Here is a 27,918-nt window from a genome sequence, read left to right on the forward strand (position 1 = left end):
AGAGATAGCGAATGGCGAATGTTGTTTCTTTAATATCTTCATTTTGGTTTGAACTAAACTAATTATAACTTCAAAAGTTTAAACGGAACAGGTGTCAATAATATTTATTATGATAGTAACTTTAATTAAATGAAGCATTTAATCGTGTATATTTAAACAACCAAATAAATGCGATTAAAAACTCAGCAGCGTAGTAGACACTGCTGGCTTCGAGATTTAAGGGTGTAAGATTTCAATAATTGAAGACAATTGGCGTAAGATTTTAATTACTGTAAACATTTGAGGGCGTAATCATTTCTGTAATAAAAGTTATTTAACATTTGTTATTAGTGTTTAGTGTTTACTTGATTAAGTTTTTTTTTTGTTTTTTACATGTTTTTATGCTTATTTAATTTTTCTTCTTCCTTTTTTCTTCATGCAAGTTTATAATTTTATATTTTAACCAAATTAATATTGCTTTTTTTAAAATAGTTTTGTTGATGTCATATAAAGCTCGTCAAAAAAATAGCCCCCCCCCCTGTTTTTTGAGAATTTTGAGAAGAACAACAATGATCAAAAATTTAGTTTATTAAATTTAATTTTTAACTTTTAATTTTTAAATAAAATCATTTTAACTTCTAAAACTGTTAACGAAAGTCGAAAGGTCATAATTTTGTCAATTACATCGATGAGTCGATATGTTTTGCATCATATATACCTGTTAGCGACTACTTTTTAGCCAATTAGGTTGACGTGTCTGTCTCTAGAATTGTTAAATGCAGGTATAATGGCTTTGATTCGCTCATCTTTTTTAATCTCTTCCGATGATAATCAACTGGTCCTTTAAAACTATAAAAAAAGAGATTTACGTTATAAAGATTTACTAAGTCTACAACGCGCTTTGACTCGCATTTTTTTGTACGAGTTTCTAATTAAACATTGTGTTAAATATTTATCTACTTAGTTAATTGCGTGTAGAGTTGCATAAGTATTGAGTTACAAAAAACTCCGTTTGCAAGATAAAAGTAAAAATTAGAATCAGTTTATAAATTGTTTGTCTGAACATGTTAACGAGTAAGGAAACGGTCGGTGCGGAAAATCCAGTTACAGAAAGGCACTGTTACAACTCCCACCTCGTTAGAATTCTACTTACATTTCCAAAAACACGTTTCCGCTCTTTAAGTAATCTTTTGGTAGAATTGCAAAATATTTTGTTTCCACTCGCTTTTCAACAGTGTGCTTTAACTCAAAGAAAACTGCACTCGCCTTTGGTATTTTTTCTAAGTACATTTGTATGTTAAATCGATAGTTCAACAGGTAGTGGCAATCTCCGGAGAATGTTTTGAGTATCGGAGTATTCACAATTGACGTTAAAAGAACCGAATCAGGATCTTGAGAGAAAACGTAAATAATAAAGCTGAATAAGAAAAAGTTTTTTCTACAAAAAAAAAATAAAAACAAAAAGTTAACTGCAATATTTTTTCCCCCCGCACCTCTTAACGATATCGACAAAAATGGTTTAAGTAAACATCGTGAATATTTTAAGCCAATTTTAAAAAGATCGAGAGCTAATCTATGATAGCCTTCGTGCTTTTCAATTGGAGGCTGTAGTTCTTTTAATGGCTCAATTACACCATAAACGGACGTGCTGGTATCTTGTAACTCGCTATCCACACTGGTTCTGCTAAAAGAAAAAAACAAGATTTTCAAGTACTCTCCCTTCTATAGTTAATTTTTACAAGTAAGTTAGTTAATAAGTATCTGGCCACTCAATTCCAAGGTCTTAAAGAGGTAACAGAGACATTAAATGGATTCAGTATAGTTATATTATCTGATTATAAACAGCAGGTTTAAATGCGTTATCTCTAAAATCTGCGTATTATCTAAAATGTGCGTCAAAAGTTTTTTAAATTTATAACAGAAAAGAAGTTTAGAATTTTTCTCTCCAGATATTTAAAAAGATTATGTATAAAGCATAAAAAAACTCTCTAGGTATTCTCAATATTAACCTCAAATAACTATTTTAACCTTTTCTTTCAATTTAAAATGCTAGCTTTTAAGCCCTTTCTGGCTTTTTTTTAAGTTTTATATTTTCGTGCAATTCGGTTGATAAAAATCTATTTTGATGATAATGATGACTATTTCTTTCAAAGAATAGGATAAGCGCAGGCTAGACAAATATTTCCAATATTCAATGCAGTTTAACCATTCAATGTAGTTTAACCATAACTAATGTAAGTTTAGTTTACATTCGATTTGTTACAAATTTACAGCTCTGTATTTCAATAGACTTGAAATACAAAACCTTTAATAAATCAAACTTCATTTATTTTATTGAAAATTTTATTGAAATGCGTTCGTTTTAATTGAATCCATTTTAACTCAATGGCGAGAACAGTTTCTAGAAACATAGTTATAGAAAAACCAAATATGGAAATGCAAAAACTTTTTTCGTGATTAAAGTAAAATATACACATACCTGGTCGGCGAAGAATTTCTCGGAACTTCTTTTTCTTTTTTAATGACAATTAATATAGGAAATGATTCTCCACTCCATTTATGGATGTTGTTACTAAACACTAAAAAATGACTGCTTTTTTTATTTATTTTTTTTTTTTTTATTGAACCTAACATTTGTATATGTGGATACATTATACATGTCTATAGGTTATATATACCATGTATGTGTGTATGTTACATATATTAGGGTATTTCATACATAGGAAATTTTTTAAAAATTTCAAAATCCTGCACTTCTCGTATCTTTATTGAACCTTTTTTGTTATTTTATGTACGGATCACTCCCTTCCTTAACCGCCCTTAACTAGTGGCTTATAAACTAATTTTATGGCCTTTTTTTGAAGTTTTAGAATTCTTTGTGGGGAATAAGGTGTCATTGTCCTGTGGGTTTATTCTTTATTATTATTTTTTAAAAACCACAATCTATTTATTTTTTAATTTTAAATAAAAAATAAAAAAATAATAAGAGTTAGACGAATTTTGTTCCATTCACACAGAAATTTGAAGAAAAAAATGTTTTTGTGTTAAAATTTTGAATACACAGTCAACAAATACACAAAACAAATAGACAGCACACTGTACTTTCCATCTACATCTTCAGACTTTTACTCCATTAAATAAAAACATTAGTATTGTTGATGAGTTATAACACCATGGTTATAGTATCTAACATTGTAGCCATGGTCATATATTGACCTCATACTATATTAGAGCCATGTTTTTTAATGTCCCACTTTTAGGGTCATCTCTCTGATTTTTTCAAGAAATTTTGACAACCTTTCAAATCAACTTCACTTCTCTATTTATCTTTTTTGCTTTTAACATGGACGTCAGTGTAACGTCTTTTATTTGTATGACGTTTTTTAACTTTGTTAGAAATAAAAGAAATTGGAAAATTTTAAAGAAAGAAATCGTTAAGTTACATATATGAAAAAAAAATTTATAAATTTTTTTAGGGTTTCTTAATTTTAGTGAGGCTCTGAGCTTCATGCTATTGAATTTTTTTAAGGATGTGAATACACTTCGACAAAACTAACATTCAAGTGAACAAAAAAAAACGACCCCATTAAACCTTAGTTCTTTAGAAGGCTACCGTTGCTTCATTTTTAATAACATAGCTCATAAAAATCTTTTACTAGCCATTTGCCTGATTTTATAATAATTCAAAAAAACTTTCATTTTCTCATTGCTTACAAATTTATTTATTAGAATAAATGCGTAAACAATAATAAAATATTCTTATCCAAAATGCACTTTTTATTTTCAATTGATGTAATTTTCAAATTATTGAAATTCCAAACAAAATTTATTTTATTCCCAGTCCGTTTTATTTAGTTATTTAGTTTCTTTAGATATTTATTTTTTAGTATATTTTCGTATATTTTTCAGTTATTTTTAGTTAGTTATTTAGTTATTTAGTATCCGTTTTATTTAACAAAGCACGTTAACAATGTTGGTTTAAGAGCCAACATTGTTAACATATTTTGAATCAGTGGATGAGAACAACTCGTGATATCGTGACGAATAAATTGTTATATTATAAATGCAGGATTGAGAACTGAACTCTTCCGTATCGTTATCATATCGATGTGATATCGGAAAAAAAAAAGTGTCATCGAAATGATTACGACGTTTTACCGTTATAAAAATTTTAACCGGTATTGTTAGTTTAAATCTCGGTATATACCGGAACTCTCGTCATTCCAACAACTTTTTTTTTCCGATATCATTTCGGGATGATAACGATATGGAAACGAAACGATACGCAGACCCTTGGCCTTCACCTCTGATAATATGAGAAAATTTTATTCATTCAAAATTAAAATGGTTGGTTAAATTGAAACTTTTAAATATTGTTGGATGGCTTTTTTTCAGTTACTGCCAATTTTCTTAGCAGGGCAGAGTATATTGTTAAAACCTAGCTCGTCCCAACTGTCTTTAACAGCATCAAGTGTTGGTATGGTAAATATGCAAAAAAACTTTTGGAAAGAAATCAGTTGATCACGATTCAAAAACAATCCTTTAGCAAAAAGAAATTGAACATTTGATAAAACCACTATCAACATGGTACGGATGTTGTGGAAGGCTTTTTCAAAGTCGTTTTATATTAATACACTTGTAATGCATCACGATCTTATGTTAAGAAACTAAAAACTAATGAAAAGGATTGGATACTAGAGTAAAAAACTATTACTAGTTATTTGTTTTGACTCAAGTAGAAAATATCAAACAACTAATTAATTACTATCAAAAATCATGATATGGATTTTACTATTTCACTAAATATGAAGCTAACAAGCATCACCATCATTCAGGTCCGATTATTCTGTCTTTCTGTGTTTGTGATGCGAATGGTACAAAGTTGAATTTTCTACTCCCACATCCAAAAGATATCATATTCAATTTTAATCCAACGAAATCTTCATGAAGAGAAATTTATCATTCTGGATCATTTATAGTCAATTTCCGGATTTTTTTTGCAAAGAATTGTTTCTGGAAGATAAATAGAGAAGGTTGGAACGGAGCGTCCGAAGTTGCGTTAGAGGGTTTCAATGTGTGCAAATGATTGCTAAATTGTACATCATATACGTAAAAGGATTTTAGAGAAAGCACGTGGAAACTTATTTGAACACAATAACTCCGATCTCGTTATAATAAGCGAGCCACGAAAATAATAAGCGATAAATCCGATCTCGTTATAATAAGCGAGTTTATCTTCGTTTCCTCGTTATCTGTTTACGAAGATTTTAATTCACTTTGTGAAAGATATAGAATAGTAGGCTTAGTTCACACGAAATATGGGCAAAATCTATTACAGACAGCTTTTACTAGTTAAGCATATTTATACTAATGACAAATGATTACTATTATCTTGTTGATAAGAAAAATTTCAATATTCCAATATTGTTGAAATATGAATCAATCGTTTCAATGATTTTTTGTTCAATTATTTATGTTTTACTCATGACACTACAAAACATCCGAATACTAAACAAAAACTAGCTTATAAGCTATTTTATTGAAATCTAGATGATACCAATATTCTTAAAAATGTAAAGTTCAATGGGGTTTTATATTGGTTCACTTGATCTTAGTTCTTTCAGGGGATCGATATTTTTTTCCTTTTACATCATTTCTTTATTGAAATAAAGATCTTGTCTCTGTTCTTCGTCATGTAATGTAAAAGTGATGAAGCCTGTAAATAAGTGTAGATACCGGAAACGGTTTTCTATGCCTTCACTCAGGTTTATCTGTGAAATTCTGGCTGGCACAATCTAAAACCGAGTCAAATTTCAGAAACGTGAGAGAAAAGGTTACTATTCGCATGCGCAAATTTTTTTTGATAGATATGTAAATAACTCAAGCTGTGATTCTAACTTTCAAAATAAACTGGGTAGATTAGAGAGATGCAATAGCTTCAGCTATCTTTTTATATCTGAGTATCAGGTCGTGTGCAAGATCTGAATCAATATTTTTATACTGTATATGCTTAGTTTAATAACGAAGATTTTACTAAAATAATATTTTAACAATCTAATGTTGGACTTAACAAAAGTTTTTGATTTTAAACACACCTGGTTTTAGTTTCATAAGTTCTTCTAATGAAGGCCAGTGATGCTCGTTATTTGTCTTAAAAAAATCTAATTAAATACATTACATGTTTTTGAAGAGAATCTTATTCAATACTTGAAAACAAATAAGTTTAAGATATTATTTACTCAAACATTAAAATGTAAATTAACTCACCGTAAGTACCAGAATTCGATTTTTTATACAGTGCATAATTTTTGATGCTGCATCCTTAAAAATGATGATAATAATAATAGTGATAATAATAGTAATAATAATAATAGTGATAATAATAATAGTGATAATAGTAATAGTGATAATATAAATAATAGTGATATTGATAATAATAGTAATAGTAATAATGATAATAATAATGATAATAATAATAATAATAGTAATAATAATAACAAAAATAATAATACTACTACTACTAATGATAATAATAGTAATAATAATAATAATAATAATAATAATAATAATAATAATAATAATAATAATAATAATAATAATAATAATAATAATAATAATAATAATAATAATTATTATTATTATTATTATAATTCTTCTTCTTCTTCTTCTTCTTCTTCTTCTTATTATTATTATTATTATTATTATTATTATTATTATTATTATTATTATTATTATTATTATTATTATTACTATTATTATTATTATTATTATTATTATTATTATTATTATTATTATTATTATTATTATTATTATTATTATTATTATTACAATAATTATTATAATAATAAAATAACAACAATGTTTTATTAAAGTTTTTAAATTTTCTAATTAACAAGTTTATGAAATTTATTGTAAATTAAAATAAAAGTATGCATAAAAAGATAACCTAAGTTCATATAGATAGATAATACTTACCTTAAGTTGCAATATGCAAATATTGTTTTCAGCATCAGCATCGATAAATTTATTAAGTCCATCTAAAACACTAAAAGAATATATATATATATATATATATATATATATATATATATATATATATATATATATATATATATATATATATATGTATATAAATTTAGTAGAATAATAGCAAAGAACATATACATTTCATATGATGCGATTGCTCTAGCTATCTTATTGGTTCTATCAAGCTTTGTAGCTATTAAAAAATCTTTTTTCCAACTTTTAAAATTCTGTTCTTGGGGCGACATCTTTTTATTTACTAACAAAAAATCAATACCTAAACTATTGCTTACAGTGTCTTTAGCTTAGATTTTAACTAATTTGTTTATATTTATTAGTTTCTATGACAAAAAGTTATTAAATAACTTCTCAAGCATGGATCAATCTCTTTTTTCTATGAAGTATATATAAGTTAAATAACCATTTTGACTGCCTGATGAATAATTGATATAAACTTGTTTCAAAGTTTATCATAGTCAGTAATAAATATCTTCATAAATAACTGCTGTTAATGTCATTTGATAAATGTTATGGTTAATTATAAATTTATAAGTGGCCTGGAAGCAGTTCAGATTACACAATAAAAAAAAAAAGTTTTAATTGAAAATTTAAGCTTATTTTTTAATTTCTAATAAATAATGTAAATTTATTGCTAATAGTCTTGAAGGAAACATATTGCTAAGATAACTTACATACATATTTATACATGTATATTTCTATGTGTCTGTGGATATATAATATCTAAACATGATATGTTTGAAAGTTACAAAATTAAAAAAAAAATTAAAAGTTTTTTTTTATTTCTAGGTTGTTTTTGTATTATATTTTGATAAAATGAAGAAATTCAAGACATTAGAAGAAGAAAATAAAATTAGCACTAAAAAGAATATTCCACTAAAAAAGATAGGTTTGGTAACTGCAGCACTCATTGTTATATCAGTTTCTTTTGTTCTGGGCTATATAGTTCGCAGAGCAGCTAAAAGTTGTCAGCCAAAGGTTCCTAGTCAGGTTAATCGAGATGAAATATATCAAGATATGGTTGGATTATTAGATCGAACAAAACTCCAGGAGAATTTGAGGTAAAGTTGTTCTTTAACAAGTTTTGAATTTGTTTGAAATATACAGGAGATGTTTATTTTCTAAACATTGATAACAATCAAGGTAATACTTTGAGGGTTTTGTTTCAGATTCTTTGCTGCAAAGCCACACATGGGATCTTTTGAACAAAATAACTTGTTGGGAGATGAGATTTACTCTAGGTTTATTAGTTATGGCTTCAAAGCAGAGAAAATATCTTATGATGTTTTGCTGTCTTTTCCATCTCCAAACAAAGATAATGCTGTATCAGTGTTAGATTTGTCTGGATCTGTATTGTATAAAACCAACATATCTAGAGAAAGTGTTTCTGGTATGGTGCCACCATTTAATGCCTATGCTCCTAATGGAACAGTGGAAGTAAGTTGAAACCTAACTTGCTGTTCAAAAAAATGGCAGTTTTAGCATACCAAAGGACATGTTATTTTTACATTAAAAAAAGCTCAATAAGAAAAACAACATTTAGTTGACTTGTGAAGAATGTTGGCAAGTAGACATTTAAATAAAAGAGTATCTGGCAACGGTTATTTTTTGTGTTTAGGCAGAACCAATTTATGTGAATTATGGGCGTATTGAAGACTTTGATGAGCTTAAAGAACGTGGCATCAACTGCTCAGGAAAAGTTGTTATTGTTCGGTATGGTAAAGGATCCAGAGCAAATAAGGTACTTAGACTATACATTTGTACAGCATAAAAACTAAAATGCTATATAACTAAGAGAATAGCATAAAGAAACTACTGTGACACCTTATATACATTCATTGTGATATAGATAATATCTTTAGCTGTCAAAAGCTTATAAAGTATGAACTTCATTTTGTTTATTTATTTTTTACCTTTTGTAAGCTTCTACATTTAACATTTAACTTAATCTGCCTAAGAATGTTTATAAATAATAATAAACATAATATAATAATAATAAATAAAATAAAATAATGCTTTAAAGTATGTTTATAAATAATAATAAACATAATAAAATAATAACAAATATACAATATAATAAACAATTGTAAAGTTGTCCAAGAAGGTTTAGAAACAGTAAAAGTTTCAATTATTTGGAATATCTTAAACCAAAAAATGTTTTGCACTAAACAGTTTTGTGAATATGACAAAGATTTCTTTAAAAATATCGAAAAAAATCCTCACACAAGTTTTCACCTGTCATGATTTTGTGTTGATTTATGCAGAAGAATGAGTGTTGTTAACACAAAGTTTGCATCTTTAAAGTTTATTTTTCAGAGTTCAATTAAAGATGTTTAAAGTTCGTTTGAAACTAACTTTGTTTAAAAGTTAAATAAAAAAAGCAAACTTTTTTTAAGTTTGTTTTTTTACAAAAAAAGCAAGTGAATCCATTAAAAATGTGCATATAACATACAAAAAAAGCAAATGAACTCATTAAAAATTTGCAGACATTAAATTTTAGTTATTGTTTAAAAGTTTGATTAAGAACTTTTTATTTTGATAAGTAATTTAAATTTAAAAAATGACCTACTATAAAAATTCAAGTTACTTTTTTTTAGTTTTTTCTTTTTTACATTTAACTTTTTTAGGAGAACAGTTTTTATAAATTTGGAAAAAAATTTATAGAACAGTTTTTATAAATTTGGAAAAAAATTTATTTGTTTTTTAATTTTTAGGTCAATTTAGCTGAGAAGTGTGGTGCACTTGGTGTAGTAATCTTCAGTGATCCTAAAGATTATGGTCCGGTCAGTGATGATGAATTGTTTCCAAAAAGCAAATGGATGCCACGAAAATCTGTTCAAAGAGGCTCAATAAAAACCTACTTTGGAGATTCCCTTACACCTAGCTACCCAGCTAAAGGTATTAGTTAAATAGTTGTCTATATAGTTATACAGTATGTGCCCTAACCCTTTCACCTAACAGGACATGATCTTTTAAGATTTTAATGTATACCTCTTCATTGATTTTGACCCCTGAATCAGAAGTTAACTTCAGGCAATTGGAGGGGAAATAACATCACAGAAGATGTTTTGTCCTAAGCTTTAATGTTCTTAACTTAACTTTAACTATCTTCTTTATCTATATTTAACTATAATCTAAATTCCCCAGTATTATTACTTCATATGTGTTAAGTGTAAATCATTGAAAAATGAAAAATGTAAATGTTTTACCATTGTGCTTTGCTACATTTTGCATTAGTAAAATTTGACGCCTACATAAAACCTCTTTTTTGAATATTTTACATGTTGTAATTTTAGTTAAAAAATAATAATTTTGTTTGTATTATTTTTTTGACTGCATTAAAACATAAGGAAAGAATTATTATCTTGATTTTAATTTTAAAAATGTAACAAATATTTAAGGAGAAAAAAAAAATCTTAGATTGGGTCTACAGAATTGACCTAAAGAATGCTAATTTGCCAAAGATACCAGCTCAACCCATCTCTGCATTTGATGCTTTAAACATAATGAAGTAAGGTTCTTTTTCATTCTTTAGTAAGATAATTCATCGTTATGAGGTAAAATTTTCTTTATAATGTGGTAACATGTTTCTTTTGTATGACTGTGACTATAGTTGCTATTATAATTGTAATTCACTAGTCTGCCAAACCTAATGGAATTTTTGTTCATATTGAATAATGAAAGTTAGGTGCTTGTCTGGTTTAGCACCACCCTATATTTTTTGCAGATTAAAAAAGATCTTTGCCTGAAATGGAAAAAAATAGTATTCGTTTTTATTTTTGACAAAGAAAAAGGACTCTAATTCACATTTGAATATTCCATTTTTCCTATAAAAACAACACTGCTTTTAACTCCATTTTGAAACTTTTTAATGATAGTTCTGAAACTGTTCATTTAAACCGCTGAAACTATTACCTAGGTTTTACAAGTGTTAGGAAATACAAAGAACAAAAAAGTAGATGGAGTGTTAGGAGAAATGTTTTGTTTAGATAAAATGAGGTGATGATTATGTAGTGCAATTTAAATAAAATGAACGTTGCAGAGGTTTAGTATTTTTCAAAACTTTGACAAAACTGTTTAAAAAATTTCTATAAATTGAGCTTAAGAAGTGTTTTTATTTTTAATTTTTTAGAGAAATGGATGGTGATGTTGTCCCTGTTGAATGGAAGGGAATGTTAAATATGACATACAGGCTGACTGGGAAAAAGTAAGTTGTTTGATTGTAATTTAAAAGAGATGTTCACAAAAAATACACATTGTTTGATTTACATTTTTGTTGATTTTACTTTACAGAAAAGTAAAAATCGAAGTGTACAATGAAATGGTGATACGCAAGATAACTAATATTGTTGGGACCATTGTTGGGAACTCTGAACCTGGTATTTTTTGGAGTTGTTATTCTTATTTTGATTTTAAATTTCACATTAATGTTTAAGATAAATTTAATACTTCAGTTGCAAAACATAGCAAATAAATCTTAACAACAAGTAAGATAATCTTTTAATTTACTTAAATATTTAAAAATGAAATGACAGGAAGTTTTCCTGATTGTTGCCAATTTTTCTCTTTAACAGATTATATTTCTGTAACAATAAGAGATTATAATAAAAAATAGCTAACTATGAAACTAAGTTTCTATTTAGATCGCTATGTTATGATTGGAAACCATAGAGATAGTTGGATATTTGGTGCCGCAGATCCTTCAAGCGGAACTTCTATTATGATGGAAATTGCAAGAATACTTGGAATGAAAATAAAAGATGGTGATTACCTTAGAGTTGTTTTAAATGTTTTTTTTTTTAAAACATTTATGATTGATAAATTTTTTAAAAAAAAACATTTATCAATCATAATGTTTCAATCATATGATCGAGCTCAAATTAAAAAGCATGTAAAGTTTTTTTTTTTTTTTTGATAGGTAAATATAAGTTGTGCTTTAATTCTGAGGCTGAGTACAAAATAAGTTTTAACAGCTCAAAAATTTCTGTCACCAGTGTTTAAGAACAATGAGATAAAATTCTTCCTGCCATTAATTAATTGAGTTAATACCACATTGTTGTGCATTTGTTATTGCTACAAAGAATATGCCTACTAAATATTTATATAAAAGTCTGTTAAAGAACATGTGGTCTACGACCAAAGTGGTCTGAAACTTTTGTGAAGGTAAATATAATAATTATAATAATAAATACATTCATAAACATAATAACATAACATTCTTCTATCATTTTGTTTTCTGTCTCATACTAACATCTCTTAATAAACAAAAATTATTAGTCTTTTAAAAATAAATGAGGGTACAAAATATCATTGGAAACATTTGTGTGCCACTGTTGGTTCATCACAGGAAAAGTAGTTAAAAAATCATTGAATATGTAGGTTTGCAAACTTGTAAATTGGGCATCATGGCCAAATAATTTTGATGATCAATATGATGCTTTAGATCTGGTAATCTAAACCACCATATTGATCTTTTTTTGATTCAACCAATCTGATGATTCATCCTGTTGATAATCCCATTGTTTGCTTTGGCAGTAAAGTTTTTAAGTAATCGAAAAAGATGTGTTTTAAGTGTGTTTTAATCAAGAGGCTTTCTTTTAACACTTCCTGTGAATTTTTTTGACACTCCCAATGCTTTTTTAAATTGTTAAAATTTAGAGGTTTGTATGGTCTATCTGAATATGATACTTGTATCATGGTTTGAGAGTTTTTTGCTTACTTCTTGGTAATTTAACATCACATGGCAGCACAATAAATGTTTTGATTGAATATGTTAAAAATTATGTGATCAATCAGAACTCACAAAAATAAACTATTTTACCTATTTAAAGGTTATTATGATTCTTTAACTTGTACAAAGTAATAAAATTTCCCATCTATTCTTCTATGATACTGTGATATAAACATATGCATTAGGTAAAAAGATTTTTTTTTCAGTTAGCCAAATTTTTTTTCTTTTAAACAGTTCATGCTCATAACTCATGGATTATGTATGGATAAAAGTTTAGATGGATAAGGTTTGATAGGTTGATGGATTTAAACCTCCTGCATGTTTTCAACTAAAATAAGGTCCATATTGGAAGTCAGAATACATTTTTCTTCCAGCAGAAAGGCAAATAGCAATTTTGGTGCAAATTTAAAGAGTTGACAAATTACAAGAAAATCATTAAAAAAAAATGTAAATTGAAATAAAAACCCCACCTCCCACTGATGATTTAGTTTAAAATTAAAATAACATTTATCATTAAAAAAGTGCAAAATATTTTTAAGCACATTACAATTTTTAATTTTACTTGAAACCTTTTTTGTTTATATTTAAAATAGTTACTTTAGTTTATTTTGATTTAAGCTTATTTCTCAATTTATATTTACAAAATATAATTCCATACACAAAAAGAAAATTGTAGAAAACTCTTGATTTGCTTTTAAAGATAAATTTATGTTCACTTGTTCTTAAAGGTTGGAGGCCATTGAGAACCATTAAGTTTTTTTCCTGGGATGGTGAAGAGCAAGCATTGATTGGTTCCAATGAGTATGTTGAGGTAAGAATTGATAAGTTTATTGTTCATTTTTATGTCACTGTTTCACTAGCCTTATTCCTAGTAAAATATGATATACAAATGAACAATGAACTTAAATTTGCTAAGAGCAGTCTATTTTACATAATAGTATTAACTTAATAATTTTACAAAGTAAGTGACACTGTAAGTGATACTGTAATTAAATTGTTTTTAGAAATTAAAGATCTTTTTTTAAAAAGCACAAGTAAATGGGACTGTAAATCATTCAAAATATATAGTAATAACAGACACTTTATTTGTAGCATTCCTTATGAGATAATGAGGATATAAAGATGGTGAGATAATGGAGGTTTAAACTATTCAATTATATATTCCATATCACTTTATTTTCTCAGAACTTTCAGTTTGTGATTCCTTTGTAGGAGTTCAAGCATGAGCTGGGTAATCGAGGAGTCGCATATTTGAATGTTGATACTTCCATATATGGTATGGTTTTTTATGTGTAAATATGTAAATAAAAATGCAAGAAACTCACCAATTATTAAATGCAGGTTTTAAGTTAAAGTAAGTTGACCATTTGAAGTCGTTTGAAATATTGAAGTGATTCTTAATGAAAAGAACTAAAACTTTCAAGCTAAAATTTTGTTTTTTAAAGGAAATGGAACATTTCAAGTGGCAGGATCAGGTCTTTTAAGAGATGTAGTGTTTCATGCTGCAAAGCTGGTATTATTATTTTTTAAAACATTTCTTTGGTGAAATCAGATTTTATTGGTTACAAGTTCTTTTAAATTGGTACAATTTTGCTTTAGTGTATCTTTTAGTTGTGAAACTGATCATTTGAGAGAAACTGAGTTTTAAGCATTAATTCTTTTATAATCATTCATTAGGTTCAACATCCTCATCAGAAAAAAACCTTTTTTGAAAATATGCTTGCTACTAATCCAGATGCAAAAAATAACAGTCTGCCAAAGTAAATAGTTTTTTTTTTTAAAGTTCTTATATTTTTTTAAAATTTAATTGACTTTGGTTTTTTATACCAAGAAAACATGAAGGTTAACTGAATAAAGTATATTGCAAGATTTAATTTGTTATAATGGAATAAAGAAGTTTTTATATACATATACATATAGACTTAACTGCAAGTTTAATGCACCACTTACAAATTCCGACTTATTTTAAAAAATATTATGTATTTTCTGGATTTATCAATTACAATGATGATAATATTACTTGTTATTCCTTTTGTAAGTTTTATTCCATTTCCCTCATTCAATTTTGAAATTATTATACAGCTTTTCATAAGTAGCATGTTTTGCTGTAATTAAACCTTACTTCTAAAAGAAAATTATCTATTGGTTTTAAGTTGTTTTAACATTAGAAAAGATAACTGTCATTTGAGCAACACATCTGTTATATATATATATATATATATATATTTATGTTATTTATATAAATATATTTATGTTATATATATATATATATTTTAAGTTGGTTTAACAGTAGAAAAGATAACTGTCATTTGAGCAACACATCTGTTATATATATATATATATATATATATATATATATATATATATATATATATATATATATATATATATATATATATATATTTATGTTATTTATATAAATATATTTATGTTATATATATATATATATTTTAAGTTGGTTTAACAGTAGAAAAGATAACTGTCATTTGAGCAACACATCTGTATATATATATATATATATATATATATATATATATATATATATATATATATATATATATATATATATATATATATATATATAACAGATGTGTTGCTCAAATGACAGTTATCTTTTCTACTGTTAAAACAACTTAAAACCAATAGATAATTTTCTTTTAGAAGTAAGGTTTAATTACAGCAAAACATGCTACTTATGAAAAGCTGTATAATAATTTCAAAATTAAATGAGGGAAATGGAATAAAACTTACAAAAGGAATAACAAGTAATATTATCATCATTGTAATTGATAAATCCATAATTGCCTATATATATATATATATATATATATATATATATATATATATATATATATATATATATATATATATATATATAGTATAGGCAATTATGCTGTTGCTACATTTCAATTTACTTAATGTCAAACTTTTATAGTTATATATTTTTTATTTTACAAGATTAGATGGTCATATAGTATGTATTATCCCAAAATCATTTAATTGTTCTAATGAATATTTTAAATTCTTTCAACTATGAATTGTTTTGGAACAATATTTCATTACATAGTGTGTTACTTATGAGACTCAAAAAAACATTACGTTAAACCTGTTGTTTTCATTTTAATACTTCAAGCAAATTATTTATTTGAATACTTCAAACAAAATATATAAATGAGCTTCTCAAAATAAAACTAGTAGTTCTCATTCCATATGAAATTAGTCATAAGAAAGTTTTATCAATTTATGTATGTATTTTAAATCAAGTTAGTTAGCATTACTTATGGGGACAGAAATAAATGTTACATACAGGGCATAGCTTATTAATAACCATAACAAACAGATTATTTAGTATGAAAAGTTGAAGGACTATCTAAATAATTTCTATACATCAGCAATAAATTACACATAGTAAAATAGGGTCAAACGAAGTAGTTAAGGATTTTAGTTAATTTTTCTTTTTTATGGGAAAAAGGTTTTTGATTTTTTTTCTTAAAGTTGTAGAGAACTTTGAACTGTATTTATATACATACAAATCAAATAAAAAAAGTTTTTAGTTTGTTAAGAAACTTTAGTTATTTGAAAAAAAAAAGTTATTTCATTCTAGCACCACATTGGGGGAGAATGAATTCTACCCTCACAATGAAAATGGATTATGCAAATTTATTTTTAATTAAAACAACACTTAAACAAAAAAAATGGCAAAAAGAAACCAATAATAACAATTAAAAAAAAACAAACAAATAAAAAACTTTTTATTCTTGTAATATGTTGAGTCATTGAGAGATGCTAGAAATTGAATTGAGTTGTCGCTTGTGTAGCACTTTTTGGTGCAATAAAACTCAGTGCCTTTTGCATATTGCTTTGACGCGTTTACATTTTTTCTTTTTTTTTGTGTCAATGTGTTGAATGAGAAACATTTGTTGCAAATCTGCTGCAAGCAATTTGGCCAATTGCAATTGTTTTTCATCCTTTTTTGAATTTCCTTTTGAATAGCTGGAGTTACTGCTATTGAAGGTTGTTTGCAGGTGAGTTGACTTTGAAGGTGACTTTGAAGTTGATGCAATGCGACATATGCTGATGCTAGATATGTTAGTGTAGGTTCAGAAGGCACTGGCTGAGATGGTGTAGTTCCTGGTACTAGTAGTGGTGGTGGTACTGTCATAGATTCTGGTGGTTGATATGCTCAGGTTAAGATAACAATGTTTCAAATGTATTAGCAATTTGCAATTTTGACTGATCGATTTTATTGATCTTGAGTGGAAACAAGCCAGCATTCTGAATTCCAGTGACTATTTGGGTAAGTGTTAAAACTTAGGTGACATGTGTCAAATGTCCATTTACAACTAAAATACGAATACCTATAGTTGGATAACTATAATTAGATTTATTTAATTAAATAGTTAATTGAATAAAGTTTTTAATGACAGAAACATACACACCAGTAATTTGCTTATCTTTCATCCATCTGGATGGAGATATGGCAAACTATGTGTTGCTTGCCTAGATCACCAGAGAAGCCAATTTCATCAAAATTCCATAAATGACATGAAGTGTTTTCATTGATACCTGCTTCATTGAATTCTCTTTGAAGTGTGTTGAAATACTTTGCTACTATTTGTTGCGTGCAAGAAGCAGCTCTGAGTGATGAATAATTGCCTATGGCTCTGATGCTCAACTTATGACTCCACTGGTTTATGAAAAGTTTATACCAATCTTTCCCTGGTGTATCATTAGGAAACAAATGAGATTGACCTTGGTGTTGCAATTAGTCGGTAACTAGTGTGATGATGTCATTGTAAGTTCTACCAAAGCCCCAATTGGATAATTTGATGAGCGTACCAGAATCAATTCAAGTTGTTGTGACAATCTCATGCTTGAACCACTCCCAAGCTGCTACTAGTATGCTGAATGATTGAGCAGTTTTGTTAAGTGAAAATTTACTGCTTTATATTTTGGCCACTGCAAGCGCAACTTGCTCTTTGGTGTAGTGTTTTTCTTTTTTCTTTGAGAGCAAGTTGTTTTGATGCATATTTTATATTAAAATAGATTTATAATCATCATAAGCATCAAGAAAGATAATTTGTCATCTATTATTTGTTTCATAACATATACTTCTTCACTCCAATTTTGGGATTAACTGTAGTATTCTAAAAAAATCATTAAAAATAACTAAAATTAAAGTCTAAAGCGTATTTTATGTCTATTTTATGAAAATGTGCATCTTAGTTTTATATATTTTATAAAAAATTCAAAAAACTAGTTTACAAAATACATATAAACATGCACTCCCATTAATTTTTTTTTTTTTTTTGTTTATTTTTTTTGCAACTTTGATTTTCAGAGTTGTTGTTTCTGACTCAAAGAAATATTGTTTTGTTTGTAGGCAATCATCAAAAAAGGAAATGTAATGAAAAGTGGAAATCCCTTTTACATAATTTAACTTCTAAAATATCTCTTGTAGATTTAGTTCACTGCTTCTTTGATGAATATGGTCAGATAAAATTAAAGAAATTTAAAAATTTGGGTTAGTATTTGAAACTACGTGATAAAATCTTCAGGATTGTTAATAGCCTTTCTGGTTAAAACCTGATTAGAAGCAATTTTTTTAACAACTGCTTCTAAGCCATCTATAGGTTCTAAGGCATCTATAGGTCCCTTTCCATGACTAGTTGCACTATAGTTCCATTTGGCAATCCCATATATTTTTTGGAGCTTTTGAGTACCTGCAATAAATAATCTGTTCTTAAATTGGTTTGATGGACCATCTATCCAAATTCTTAACTCAAAAACATCCTTTGGTAGGCTTTGAATCAATTTATCAAGATTTACTAATGATGTTTCTTTATCATGAGTAGTACACTAACAATTGCATGACAGTTTTTTGTACTTTGAAACCAAGTCACAGAAGTAAAGATAGTTAGCTGCTGTTGATTCCAGTGTGCATTTTGAGCCTCATCTTGAGAAAAACATTTGTAATTTTCTGCATAATCAATTTGTAGCGCTGCTATTCCACTTAGCACTTTTGTGCTATTTTTAACAGATTCTAAATTTTTTTACTTTTGTCTATTAATAAAACTGTGAGTTAAAAAGCTAGGCATCAATAAGCATGGATGATCATACAAGTGCACTACTGAAGTGCTTTGAACTAATTGCTTCATCCTTCCATTATCATCTTGCCACTGTTTCCACTCAACAATATTTTCCAAAGTATCACCATCACACTGCAATTGATACTTTTTTTGAAACCACATTCTTCATGCTGACACTCACTAAAATGACCTAAAACTTGTAAGTTGACTTCTACTGATTTCAATATTTTCATTTTCTGCTATAAACAAGGCATATGTTTCGTTTATGCTCATGTGCATGTGTCTTTTTTGAATTTTCTCTTTATTGCCATTACTTCTGATAGTAACTCTATCTTTTATTCTAGGAGACATATGACTAATGTCATCATTTTCATAAAATCCAAAAACTTTTTGATTGATTTCAAAAACTTTTTGATTGATTTAAAAAAGTTGCTCTTCTATACTCAATAGAACTTTCTTCAATTTTGCAATTTAGTTCAACAGCTAATTCTAGAATAACTGCTTTTTGCTTTGAGGGGCTATAAGGTAACATTGTTTTTACTTTATTTGTAGCTCTTGACAGAAAAGAATGTGCTGCCTGTAGTAAATAGTTTGATTAATTTGAAGTTTCTTTCCTCCACTTAGCTTTTTTTTCCCCTTTTTTTAATCTTTCTTTCTGTACCAGCTTTATGTTTTTTGTCTTTTGGCAACATTCTGTGTTTTTTTTTCTCGGTGCTTTTTAACATATTCTTTGTTTTTTTCCCTTGCTAAAATAAGATTCAATCGTCACCATTTACTCTGTCTTTCTGCATTAGTTTTAGCCATTAATTTTTATTTTGGTCTAAATTGAAAAAAGAAAAGATTGTTGATAAATTGTGTAAATATTCGAAATAAGATTTAGGATAAGATTATACATAAGATTTTCTATCCATTAAAAGATAGTTTTATAAATAGCTTTTTTTATTTTGAATTTTTTAAATATCAAAGTGTTTTGGATAAAAGTTTCTTATTTTAGATACTATGCAATGAGTCATTACTTAAGGGACATTGAGACGTTCCTTATGGGACCAGAATAAAGATTGTCTGTAGGCTCTAAGGAAATGCTTTAAGTATCAGATTTTTGGTTTTAAATATAGAAAAAGTAGTTTATTGTGGTTGTTGTAATCCATTACCTTGCTCGATACTTTTTTTAAGCATAAACTTTTAAAAAAATGACATTTGTTAAACTAAAGTAAATATTATATATTGTTAAACAAATGAAACTTACTTAAATCATTTATATTCTTAAACTTCAAATATGATATATTAAATTTGTGGTAGTTAATTTTTAAAAAAAAACAGTTCCTCTTAAAGCTATATGCTTTAATCAATAAGCAACTTTAAAAAAAATTACCGCACAAATTATATTCTATATATATATATATATATATATATATATATATATATATATATATATATATATATATATATATATATATATATATACACATATATACACATATATACATATATATATATATATGTATATATATATATATACATATATATATATGTGTATATATATGTGTATATATATATATATATATATATATATATATATATATATATATATCATTAGATTTATTTATGCTAACTGTTTAGATATGATAGTCTGGCTTCTGGAAGTGACTATGCCCCATTTTACTCAATTGCTGGTGTGGCATGTGCTGATTTTGATTTTGTAAGATGTCAACAATTTTTTTTTTCTACTAAGGAATGTAGTTGAAGTAAATTTTTGTTCAACACATGTTCATGCAGTGCTACTTATTTGTACAATACTTTTAGCTCAAAACATTTCATTTTTCTTAATTAAAAATTTTGAAAAGCTCTTCTTTTATTTTTTAGGGTCCTGTAGGAGAATTCTATCCTACATATCACACAGAGGACGATACTCTACTGTGGATGGAAAACTTTACGGATCCTGGTTACTATGCACATTTAGCTGTATCTCAAGCTGTTATGCAAGTCCTGCTAAGGCTCTCTGATTCTCCTATAATTCCATTTAATCCAGTGTCATTGGGAGAAATTTTAGAAGACAAATACACATTGTTGTTGAAAGATCTAAAAAAAATGGCCCCAACACTTAAAACTGGTATTTGTAAAATAATGCCAATGGATTTTCTATGTTTTTATTCCTTTAAATTTTAGTTTTAATTTCCTTTTTTTCTTTTTCTAGTTCATATTCGTAATGCATTAGATAAGTTTACAGCAGCATCTTTGAAGTTGAAAGGGCTTCTTGAAAAGAACTATGAGATAAACAGTCCAAAAAGGTCAATTTTTAAACCTAACATCTTGGAGTATAAGTGAACCATGTGAATAAAGGTTTATGGTATCTATTTATGACAAAGCTACATAAGTTATCTGCTTCATGATTATTTGTGCATGTTAAAAGTTAGGCCAGAATCGCATAGCTCTCTTGAAATTATTTTTTACTTTTTTTTACTTTCACATTTTTTTATATTTTGTTTTTGAATTTAGTTTACTGTTGCTGCGCTTGCTGAATGATGTCAGCAGTCAAATTGAGAAGACATTTTTGAGAGATAGTGGTTTGGTTGGAAGGGAAAATATCAAGTAATTTCTGCTTCATTTTTTTAAGAATTGTTTTTAGTTTCATAAATTATGCTTAAATTCTCTTTTTGTTACAGTTTACATACAATTTCATTTCTTAAAAGTATTTTTAAAATGAAGATTATTTTGATTTGTAATAATTTTTTTACATTTTTTTTTTCCTTTAAAACTCAAGAGTAAAAAAAAGTTTCATTTGCAATTATAAATTTCAAGTTGTTTTCTCTGCTTGGTGTTGTTTTTGCACTATCTGGTTTAAATGGATAAGGTGTGTAATAGAAGTGATATGTTAAATAGATAGTTTGTAATGCTTTATATTGTTATTTAGGAATTACATTTTTGCACCATCAGCTAATAATAGATATGGTTCATCATCATTTCCTTCTATTGTTGATTCATTGCTGCAACTTAACTTAAATTCCACCAATGGTAAAGGTTTTGAGGCTGTTGAGAAAGAATTGACATTAGTTGCTTTGGTTATTGAGTCTGGTGCTAATTGGATTGAGAATGGGGTGAATTTGTTCCAGTAACCTCCATAATCTTTTAACCAACCATTTTTATAATACATGGAATAAGTTTTAAAGTTTTTTTTTTTTGGATTTTAGAATCTATTATCATAGAAAAACAGGAAAAATTGTTAAGTTATTGTATTGTTAAGTTATTGATCTCATATTTTTATAAAGAAGTGTTTATTTTGAAATTTGAAATATCTTTAAGAAATATTTTGATGTATTTTTTAAACTTTTTGATTTCTTAAAATTTTAAGTCTCTTATGTTACATGAAATAATATAAACTATATATATATATATAGAGGTATACATTATATATGCTATATTTTTATACAGAAATTATTAAAAAACTTAAAATTTGTTCTCATATCATTTTACAGTTGTTTTTCAAAATTTCTTCTGTTATCTTTTTAATGAAACTGTTTCTTCTGTTATCTTTTTAATGAAACTGTTTCTTCTGTTATCTTTTTAATGAAACTGTTTCTTCTGTTATCTTTTTAATGAAACTGTTTCTTCTGTTATCTTTTTAATGAAACTTTTTCTTCTGTTATCTTTTTAATGAAACTGTTTCTTCTGTTATCTTTTTAATGAAACTGTTTCTTCTGTTATCTTTTTAATGAAACTGTTTCTTCTGTTATCTTTTTAATGAAACTGTTTCTTCTGTTATCTTTTTAATGAAACTGTTTCTTCTGTTATCTTTTTAATGAAACTGTTTCTTCTGTTATCTTTTTAATGAAACTGTTTCTTCTGTTATCTTTTTAATGAAACTGTTTCTTCTGTTATCTTTTTAATGAAACTTTTTTCAAAAAAAGAAAGTTTTATGGAATATGAAATTATGAATTTTTATGAAATTTTATGGATTTAACTTTCCTTAATGTAATAATATGATGAATATAAATGATGGTCATTTTTTTACCGAAATATATATGTGAAAATATATATAATGAGAATATATATGAATCTTTTTGCGAAAATATATGCTGTTTAAATTCACAATTTCAGTTTAGTTTGATATACGTATCATTTATTTTGAAATTCATTTTATATTGCTATATCCAAGAGGTTCAACGTCATCTAAAGTGATATTAAAATTACTATTTAAATTAAGTTCAGGTGATAGCAATCATAGGTACAGTCTGACATTCAACCAATAATCAATAATTTGAAATAATCTTTTATTTCCATTAGATTTTAGTTGAATGTAGCACCATAATATTTTAATTAAATCCTTATTTATAAGTTTAGTTGATGATCAAGGTGTGAATTTGAAAAGTGTAGTAAATGGGTTAGATAGCTAGATTCGTATGAGTTTGTAGGAGTTTTTTGAGCTTGTTGCTGTTGGGATTTTGGATTTTATCTGATTTGAAGTTAAAAGATTGTTTTACTGCATGAGTTTCAATTCTTAAGTGAATCTTAGCAAACAGTGTTTGGACAACTTTTTCTTTTAAACTTTTTAAAGTATTTGAACAAGATTTTCTTTAGAACTTGTTAATGCATTTGTTTTCAACTAATACTGCATATGGTTTTAAAAGTTACACATTTTAAGAGTGACCTTAGCGCTCAGAGTTTTGTAACTATGAAGAGGACGAATTATTATGTTCACATCCTGAAAAAAACTCATTTTGGTAAAAGCTCATTATCGTTTTTTTTTTAAGGAAAAAAAATGTGCTTCATTATATAATTGAACTAAATTGTTGAGTTTGGTGCAGCGAGACTCTATGATTATGGTTGAACAAAGCTTTTTTCTTTTTTTTTTTTTTTTTTTTTTTTTTGTATGAACATTGTAAAGAAAGTTTTATAAATTTAGAAAACTTTTTGTGTATTGAAAAATTTTGTGTATTGAAGCTTTTTTATTTATTGAAGCTTTTTTTTTTTTCTAAATAAAAGTTAAAAACTGTTTACATTAAGAAAAATTGTTTGGTTGCTGCACAGCTTTGGAAATAGACACATCTAAAGGTTCTTTTACACATTACATTTTAACTTAAAAAGTTAATCATAGTAAATAGTACTTAAAAGCACTTGTATGAACTGAATTTAATATAATTCCGATTTGACAAGAAATATTTAGAAAGGGATTGATAATTTGGTTCAAAACTTCTGGAGCAGATCCTACAGAGAAGTTGATTGCAGAAGAAGAAACCAAAATGCTGAAAAAAACAGAAGAACGCTTAATAACTAAATTTACCTGTCCAAAAGGTCACAGTAAATATCTTAATGAAAGTAATGTTAGATTGGTACTAAAGTTGTGTTTATACTCGCATGTTGTGGAACTTAACGTCTAAACTGGTGCTATTTTATATTTGCAAATACTCCCAGATTATGAAAATATTGTAAAAATTCTAAATTTTAATTTTAGAAATTATTCAAAACTATAAATTGTTGTAATGTACTATTGAGCTTCCATGTAGAAGAATGCAAGTTGTCTTTATTACATTTATTACATATACTGGTGTAAGAAAATGCGCACAGTTAAAAAAATGGCTAGTTAAAGGTAATAGATGATTGACTTTACTCTTTAACCTGCATTCCATTACACGCAAGTTAGTACGGTAGATGGTACTAAAATCAAAACAGACTTCTGACCATATTAATGAACAATCTTTATGTCTAACAACTTTAAAGTTTTCAACTGTATTGCCTTCTTTCATTTCAATTATTTCAACATCCTCATTTTGATGTGCTTTGGAAGTTTTTAAAATCAGAAAATTTATTTCTGATTAGAAAAAAAGATAGTGGAAGTTATTATTACGATGTTTATGCATGAAATGTTGGAGAATATAATATTACCAGATTGAAGATTTAGTTGATCTGGAAGAGATTTGTTAATATTAATGGATAATGGCACTTTATGATTTAAAACAATTAGTCAACATGCCATTTGATTGGCGATAACTATTGATTTTAACTATTAAAAAATAATTTTTGTTATTCTCATTGCAACAGTCAAAACCATGTTTTGATGCAAATGCTTTTAACTGTTGATGAATACTTATTGCATGTACTTTTTTTTTTTTTCTTCCAATTCTTGTGAGTGTGTTACATACATAACATGGTTTCTATGTGTTCAGAAAAAGTGAAGAATTTATTACTCTTCTCAGCTTCTAAGCCTTTTTTTTTTTTATTTTAAAGCTAACCTGTATAAGACCGTATAACATGGTTTGCATAAATATTTAGGATAAACTTTTTGATTGTCTGAGGTTATATCCAGCTTGTTAAAACTAAGAGTTGCTTGTTTAAAGATAACAGCAGGTTTCAACTGATAGTGACTACCCTGTTTTATTATGCAGTTACACTTTCTACATAAATGTTTTAAATATTCCTCATGAAGACTCGTTTATCCAGTAATTAGATAATAGATAGGAATATAAGATTACGTCTTTTGATATATCTAGAAAAGGATAAAAATAAGGTTGTACACTTGTAGAAGGCTCAAAATATGCAACGAAAGGTATGGTCTTATTATTTTTATTATCATATGTGGTTACTATTAGTAACTAATAATAATAAAAATAATAAGATCATTCTAAGTTAAAGTAGCTTTACATGGCTGACTGTTTAAAAATGTTTTATCAAAAATGCTCATTAAAAATACATACTTTATATTTCTTTCCAAGTTCTGAAATCAATAGTTTTTTATGAACTTTAAGATGCTTTTATTTATAATACCTTTACACAAAATGCGATTTAGGTATCGAAAATAAGAAAACTTATAATTAAGACGTTCGCGAAAAAAAAAAAAAAAAATCACAAATTCAAGAGAAAAAAAAAGCGAGGCAAATAAGTAAGACATTTCCGACAAAAACAAGAAATATTCTCTGATTTGAGCCTTAAAGTGGGAGCATGATCTGAGAGTGGGGTGAAAAGAACACTGAAAATCTCTTATTCGACCTTTAAACTATATCGTAGCAATTTCAACTTAACAAAGAAAATTTGTTTTACTTTACTCTATCCATTCTAGTAAACCATACATAGCCTTTTTGCAAAAGCCTAGTTTTAGACGTCAAAGTTTAAACACAGTGAAATTTTTATTAAGCAAAGTTCATAGCTCAAATCAACCTTTTTCAAATTTGTGAGGTATTCTTGATTAATTTTTTTTGTCTTTCATAACTATAAGCTTCAGTAAATGCATATTTATAATGGGTTTACTGAAGGAGGTTTAGTGAAACAAATTTGACGGGTAGAAGTCGGAATATCTGTATTAGGAATTTAGAAAATTGACGGTAACACGCATAGTATTTGGCTAATTGGCGGCAACTTTGATCTTTAACAATGCGTTAACGTCCATCTGTTAATAAGTCCTTGATCCGACTAGTTGATTCTATGCCTAGACGTGTTTGTGCATGTGCGAAAGCTCGTGGTGCGCATACAAAATACTAAAATGCACCTTGACTCTCTATTTTTGCTCTGTTTATTTATTTGTTTGTTTTTTAACCTTTGTATATAGTTCTAATAAAAAAAGTATTTTAAATTTTTTTTTTTTTGCAGAAATTTTTTTCCTATTTTGTTTATAATACCACTGTTAATAAAATTTAAAACAATTTAAATTACTAACCTTTTTGTTTGCCATAAGTTTTAAAAAACATTTAAAAAGTCACATTAAAAAGCAACTGACTCTATATTTATGCAACCCACTGCATTTGTAGCATTATTGAAAGTTTGTCAGGGAATGGCACATAAGGTTATGTTGATCATGTTTTCTTCGTAAATAGGAGCGCATAGATCATTTACAGTGAAAATCAGTTTTAGAGAAAAAAATCTATGATCTTGTGATCTAGTTGTAGAAATTCATCAGGGAGAGTATTACAGTTGATTGTAATTCAATGTGGGCCTTTATTTTCATAAGAGCTCAGTATCTTACATTCTGGATTGGTCTACTAAATGATCTCACTTTCTTAATTCATAGTCTTATGTTACAATGGTAAAAATATTTTAAAAACCAATCTGTTCCATTTATTTACAAATGTGTATTGTTTTTTTTTTTTTTTTTTTTTTATCAGATTTTGTATTAATTCCATACTTGCTTTAAATATATCTGCTTTACTTTCTGTCCTGCTCCATTACTTCCACCCTTAAAAGACATTTGTATATAGTATAAAAGACTCTATAAACCTATTTATCAAATAAAATTTTAATTAGCTCCTCATATTAGGTAGTGTTTTTCCCAAAGCATGAGTAATCATTGCTTTAGTTTTTTTCTAGTTTGAATTAATTTGTTGTTTGTTGGAAAATAAACTTATTTTAAAGCAATAAAAATTACAAGGGAAAGCATTACTATATATTTGTTATATTTAATATTTTATATTTATCATGCTATATTTCATCTTTGTTAAAAATTTTGTTTTTCATTTGTAAAAAGTTTAATCCTGACATGAGCAATAATTCTTATTACTATGTGAGTATTATAATTATGTGAGTATGTTAATTCAGTATAAAAGTTAACCCAATAGCTAGATTACTCTTAACTTTAGAAGATCATTGTTGATATAATGCACTAGTTTGTGTGTCCTCTCTCTCTCTCTTTTTTTTAATTAGCTAGCTCAGAAAAAGGATTTTATTTGCTTTTAACAAGATGGTTCTGTGACATGTGTTTTACCTACTACATAAATATTGTCTTAATGCTTGTGAAAGAATGTATGTGCGAAAGAACACATACTTATTCAAATACTTATCTTTAAGAGGTTTTATAACTTTAAGAGCTTTTATAACATTTCAAGGTTAGGGGTTATATAAATGTAACCCCTAACCTTGAAAGTCTATCTTTTATGGCTATAAAAGTTACTGAGTTTGACTTTTTGTAAACTGTTATAATAAATCAACTTTAGTGATTTATTACAACAGTTTATACTCTCATTTTGATGGTTTCTAATACAAAAATTAATTTTCTTCTGTGATTCTTTCTTTTTTGTTTTATTTAGCTATAAAACAATAAGTATTTAAAAAAATAAAAGTTTTGTCAACTTGAGTGGTAATATCGCAGAGGCTATT

The 27,918-nt window shown here is 26.7% G+C and overlaps 2 protein-coding genes across 8 annotated transcripts; one reads left to right on the forward strand and one right to left on the reverse strand.

Moving 5' to 3' along the window:
- Window positions 1-41: 41 nt before the first annotated feature.
- On the reverse strand, window positions 42-7,392 carry LOC149889327 (axin interactor, dorsalization-associated protein B-like). 4 transcript variants are annotated; one of them, XM_090085831.1, is made up of 8 exons: window positions 7,144-7,392; window positions 6,955-7,024; window positions 6,247-6,300; window positions 6,075-6,129; window positions 2,459-2,558; window positions 1,473-1,663; window positions 1,133-1,370; window positions 42-828 (listed from the first exon to the last, which is right to left on the reverse strand). In XM_090085831.1, exons 1-8 carry the CDS (start codon window positions 7,248-7,250, stop codon window positions 723-725), a joined length of 921 nt encoding a protein of 306 aa, XP_089941957.1. In that variant the 5' UTR covers window positions 7,251-7,392; the 3' UTR covers window positions 42-722. The 4 variants fall into 4 exon arrangements, with proteins under 4 accessions (XP_089941957.1, XP_089941959.1, XP_089941961.1 ...); XM_090085833.1 differs by having other exon boundaries at window positions 7,280-7,334; XM_090085832.1 differs by having other exon boundaries at window positions 542-828; window positions 1,473-1,660.
- Window positions 7,393-7,682: 290 nt separating this feature from the next.
- Window positions 7,683-22,048, forward strand: LOC145183006 (N-acetylated-alpha-linked acidic dipeptidase 2-like). 4 transcript variants are annotated; one of them, XM_090084433.1, is made up of 17 exons: window positions 7,683-8,081; window positions 8,190-8,457; window positions 8,639-8,761; window positions 9,735-9,918; window positions 10,441-10,531; window positions 11,153-11,227; window positions 11,314-11,399; window positions 11,664-11,783; window positions 13,480-13,562; window positions 13,964-14,027; window positions 14,197-14,264; window positions 14,429-14,511; window positions 20,461-20,539; window positions 20,704-20,950; window positions 21,035-21,128; window positions 21,337-21,429; window positions 21,752-22,048. In XM_090084433.1, the coding sequence occupies exons 1-17, from the start codon at window positions 7,837-7,839 to the stop codon at window positions 21,951-21,953; spliced, it is 2,205 nt and encodes a 734-aa protein (XP_089940559.1). In that variant the 5' UTR covers window positions 7,683-7,836; the 3' UTR covers window positions 21,954-22,048. The 4 variants fall into 4 exon arrangements, with proteins under 4 accessions (XP_089940559.1, XP_089940560.1, XP_089940562.1 ...); XM_090084435.1 differs by lacking the exon at window positions 10,441-10,531 and having other exon boundaries at window positions 7,808-8,081; XM_090084434.1 differs by lacking the exons at window positions 20,461-20,539; window positions 20,704-20,950; window positions 21,035-21,128; window positions 21,337-21,429; window positions 21,752-22,048 and adding an exon at window positions 17,256-19,679.
- Window positions 22,049-27,918: the final 5,870 nt, after the last annotated feature.

The sequence above is a fragment of the Hydra viridissima genome, unplaced genomic scaffold (assembly GCF_058129835.1).
Source record: "Hydra viridissima isolate aposymbiotic clone 2 unplaced genomic scaffold, HvirCarnegie_v1 scaffold_4, whole genome shotgun sequence".
Classification (NCBI taxonomy): Eukaryota; Metazoa; Cnidaria; class Hydrozoa; order Anthoathecata; family Hydridae; genus Hydra; species Hydra viridissima.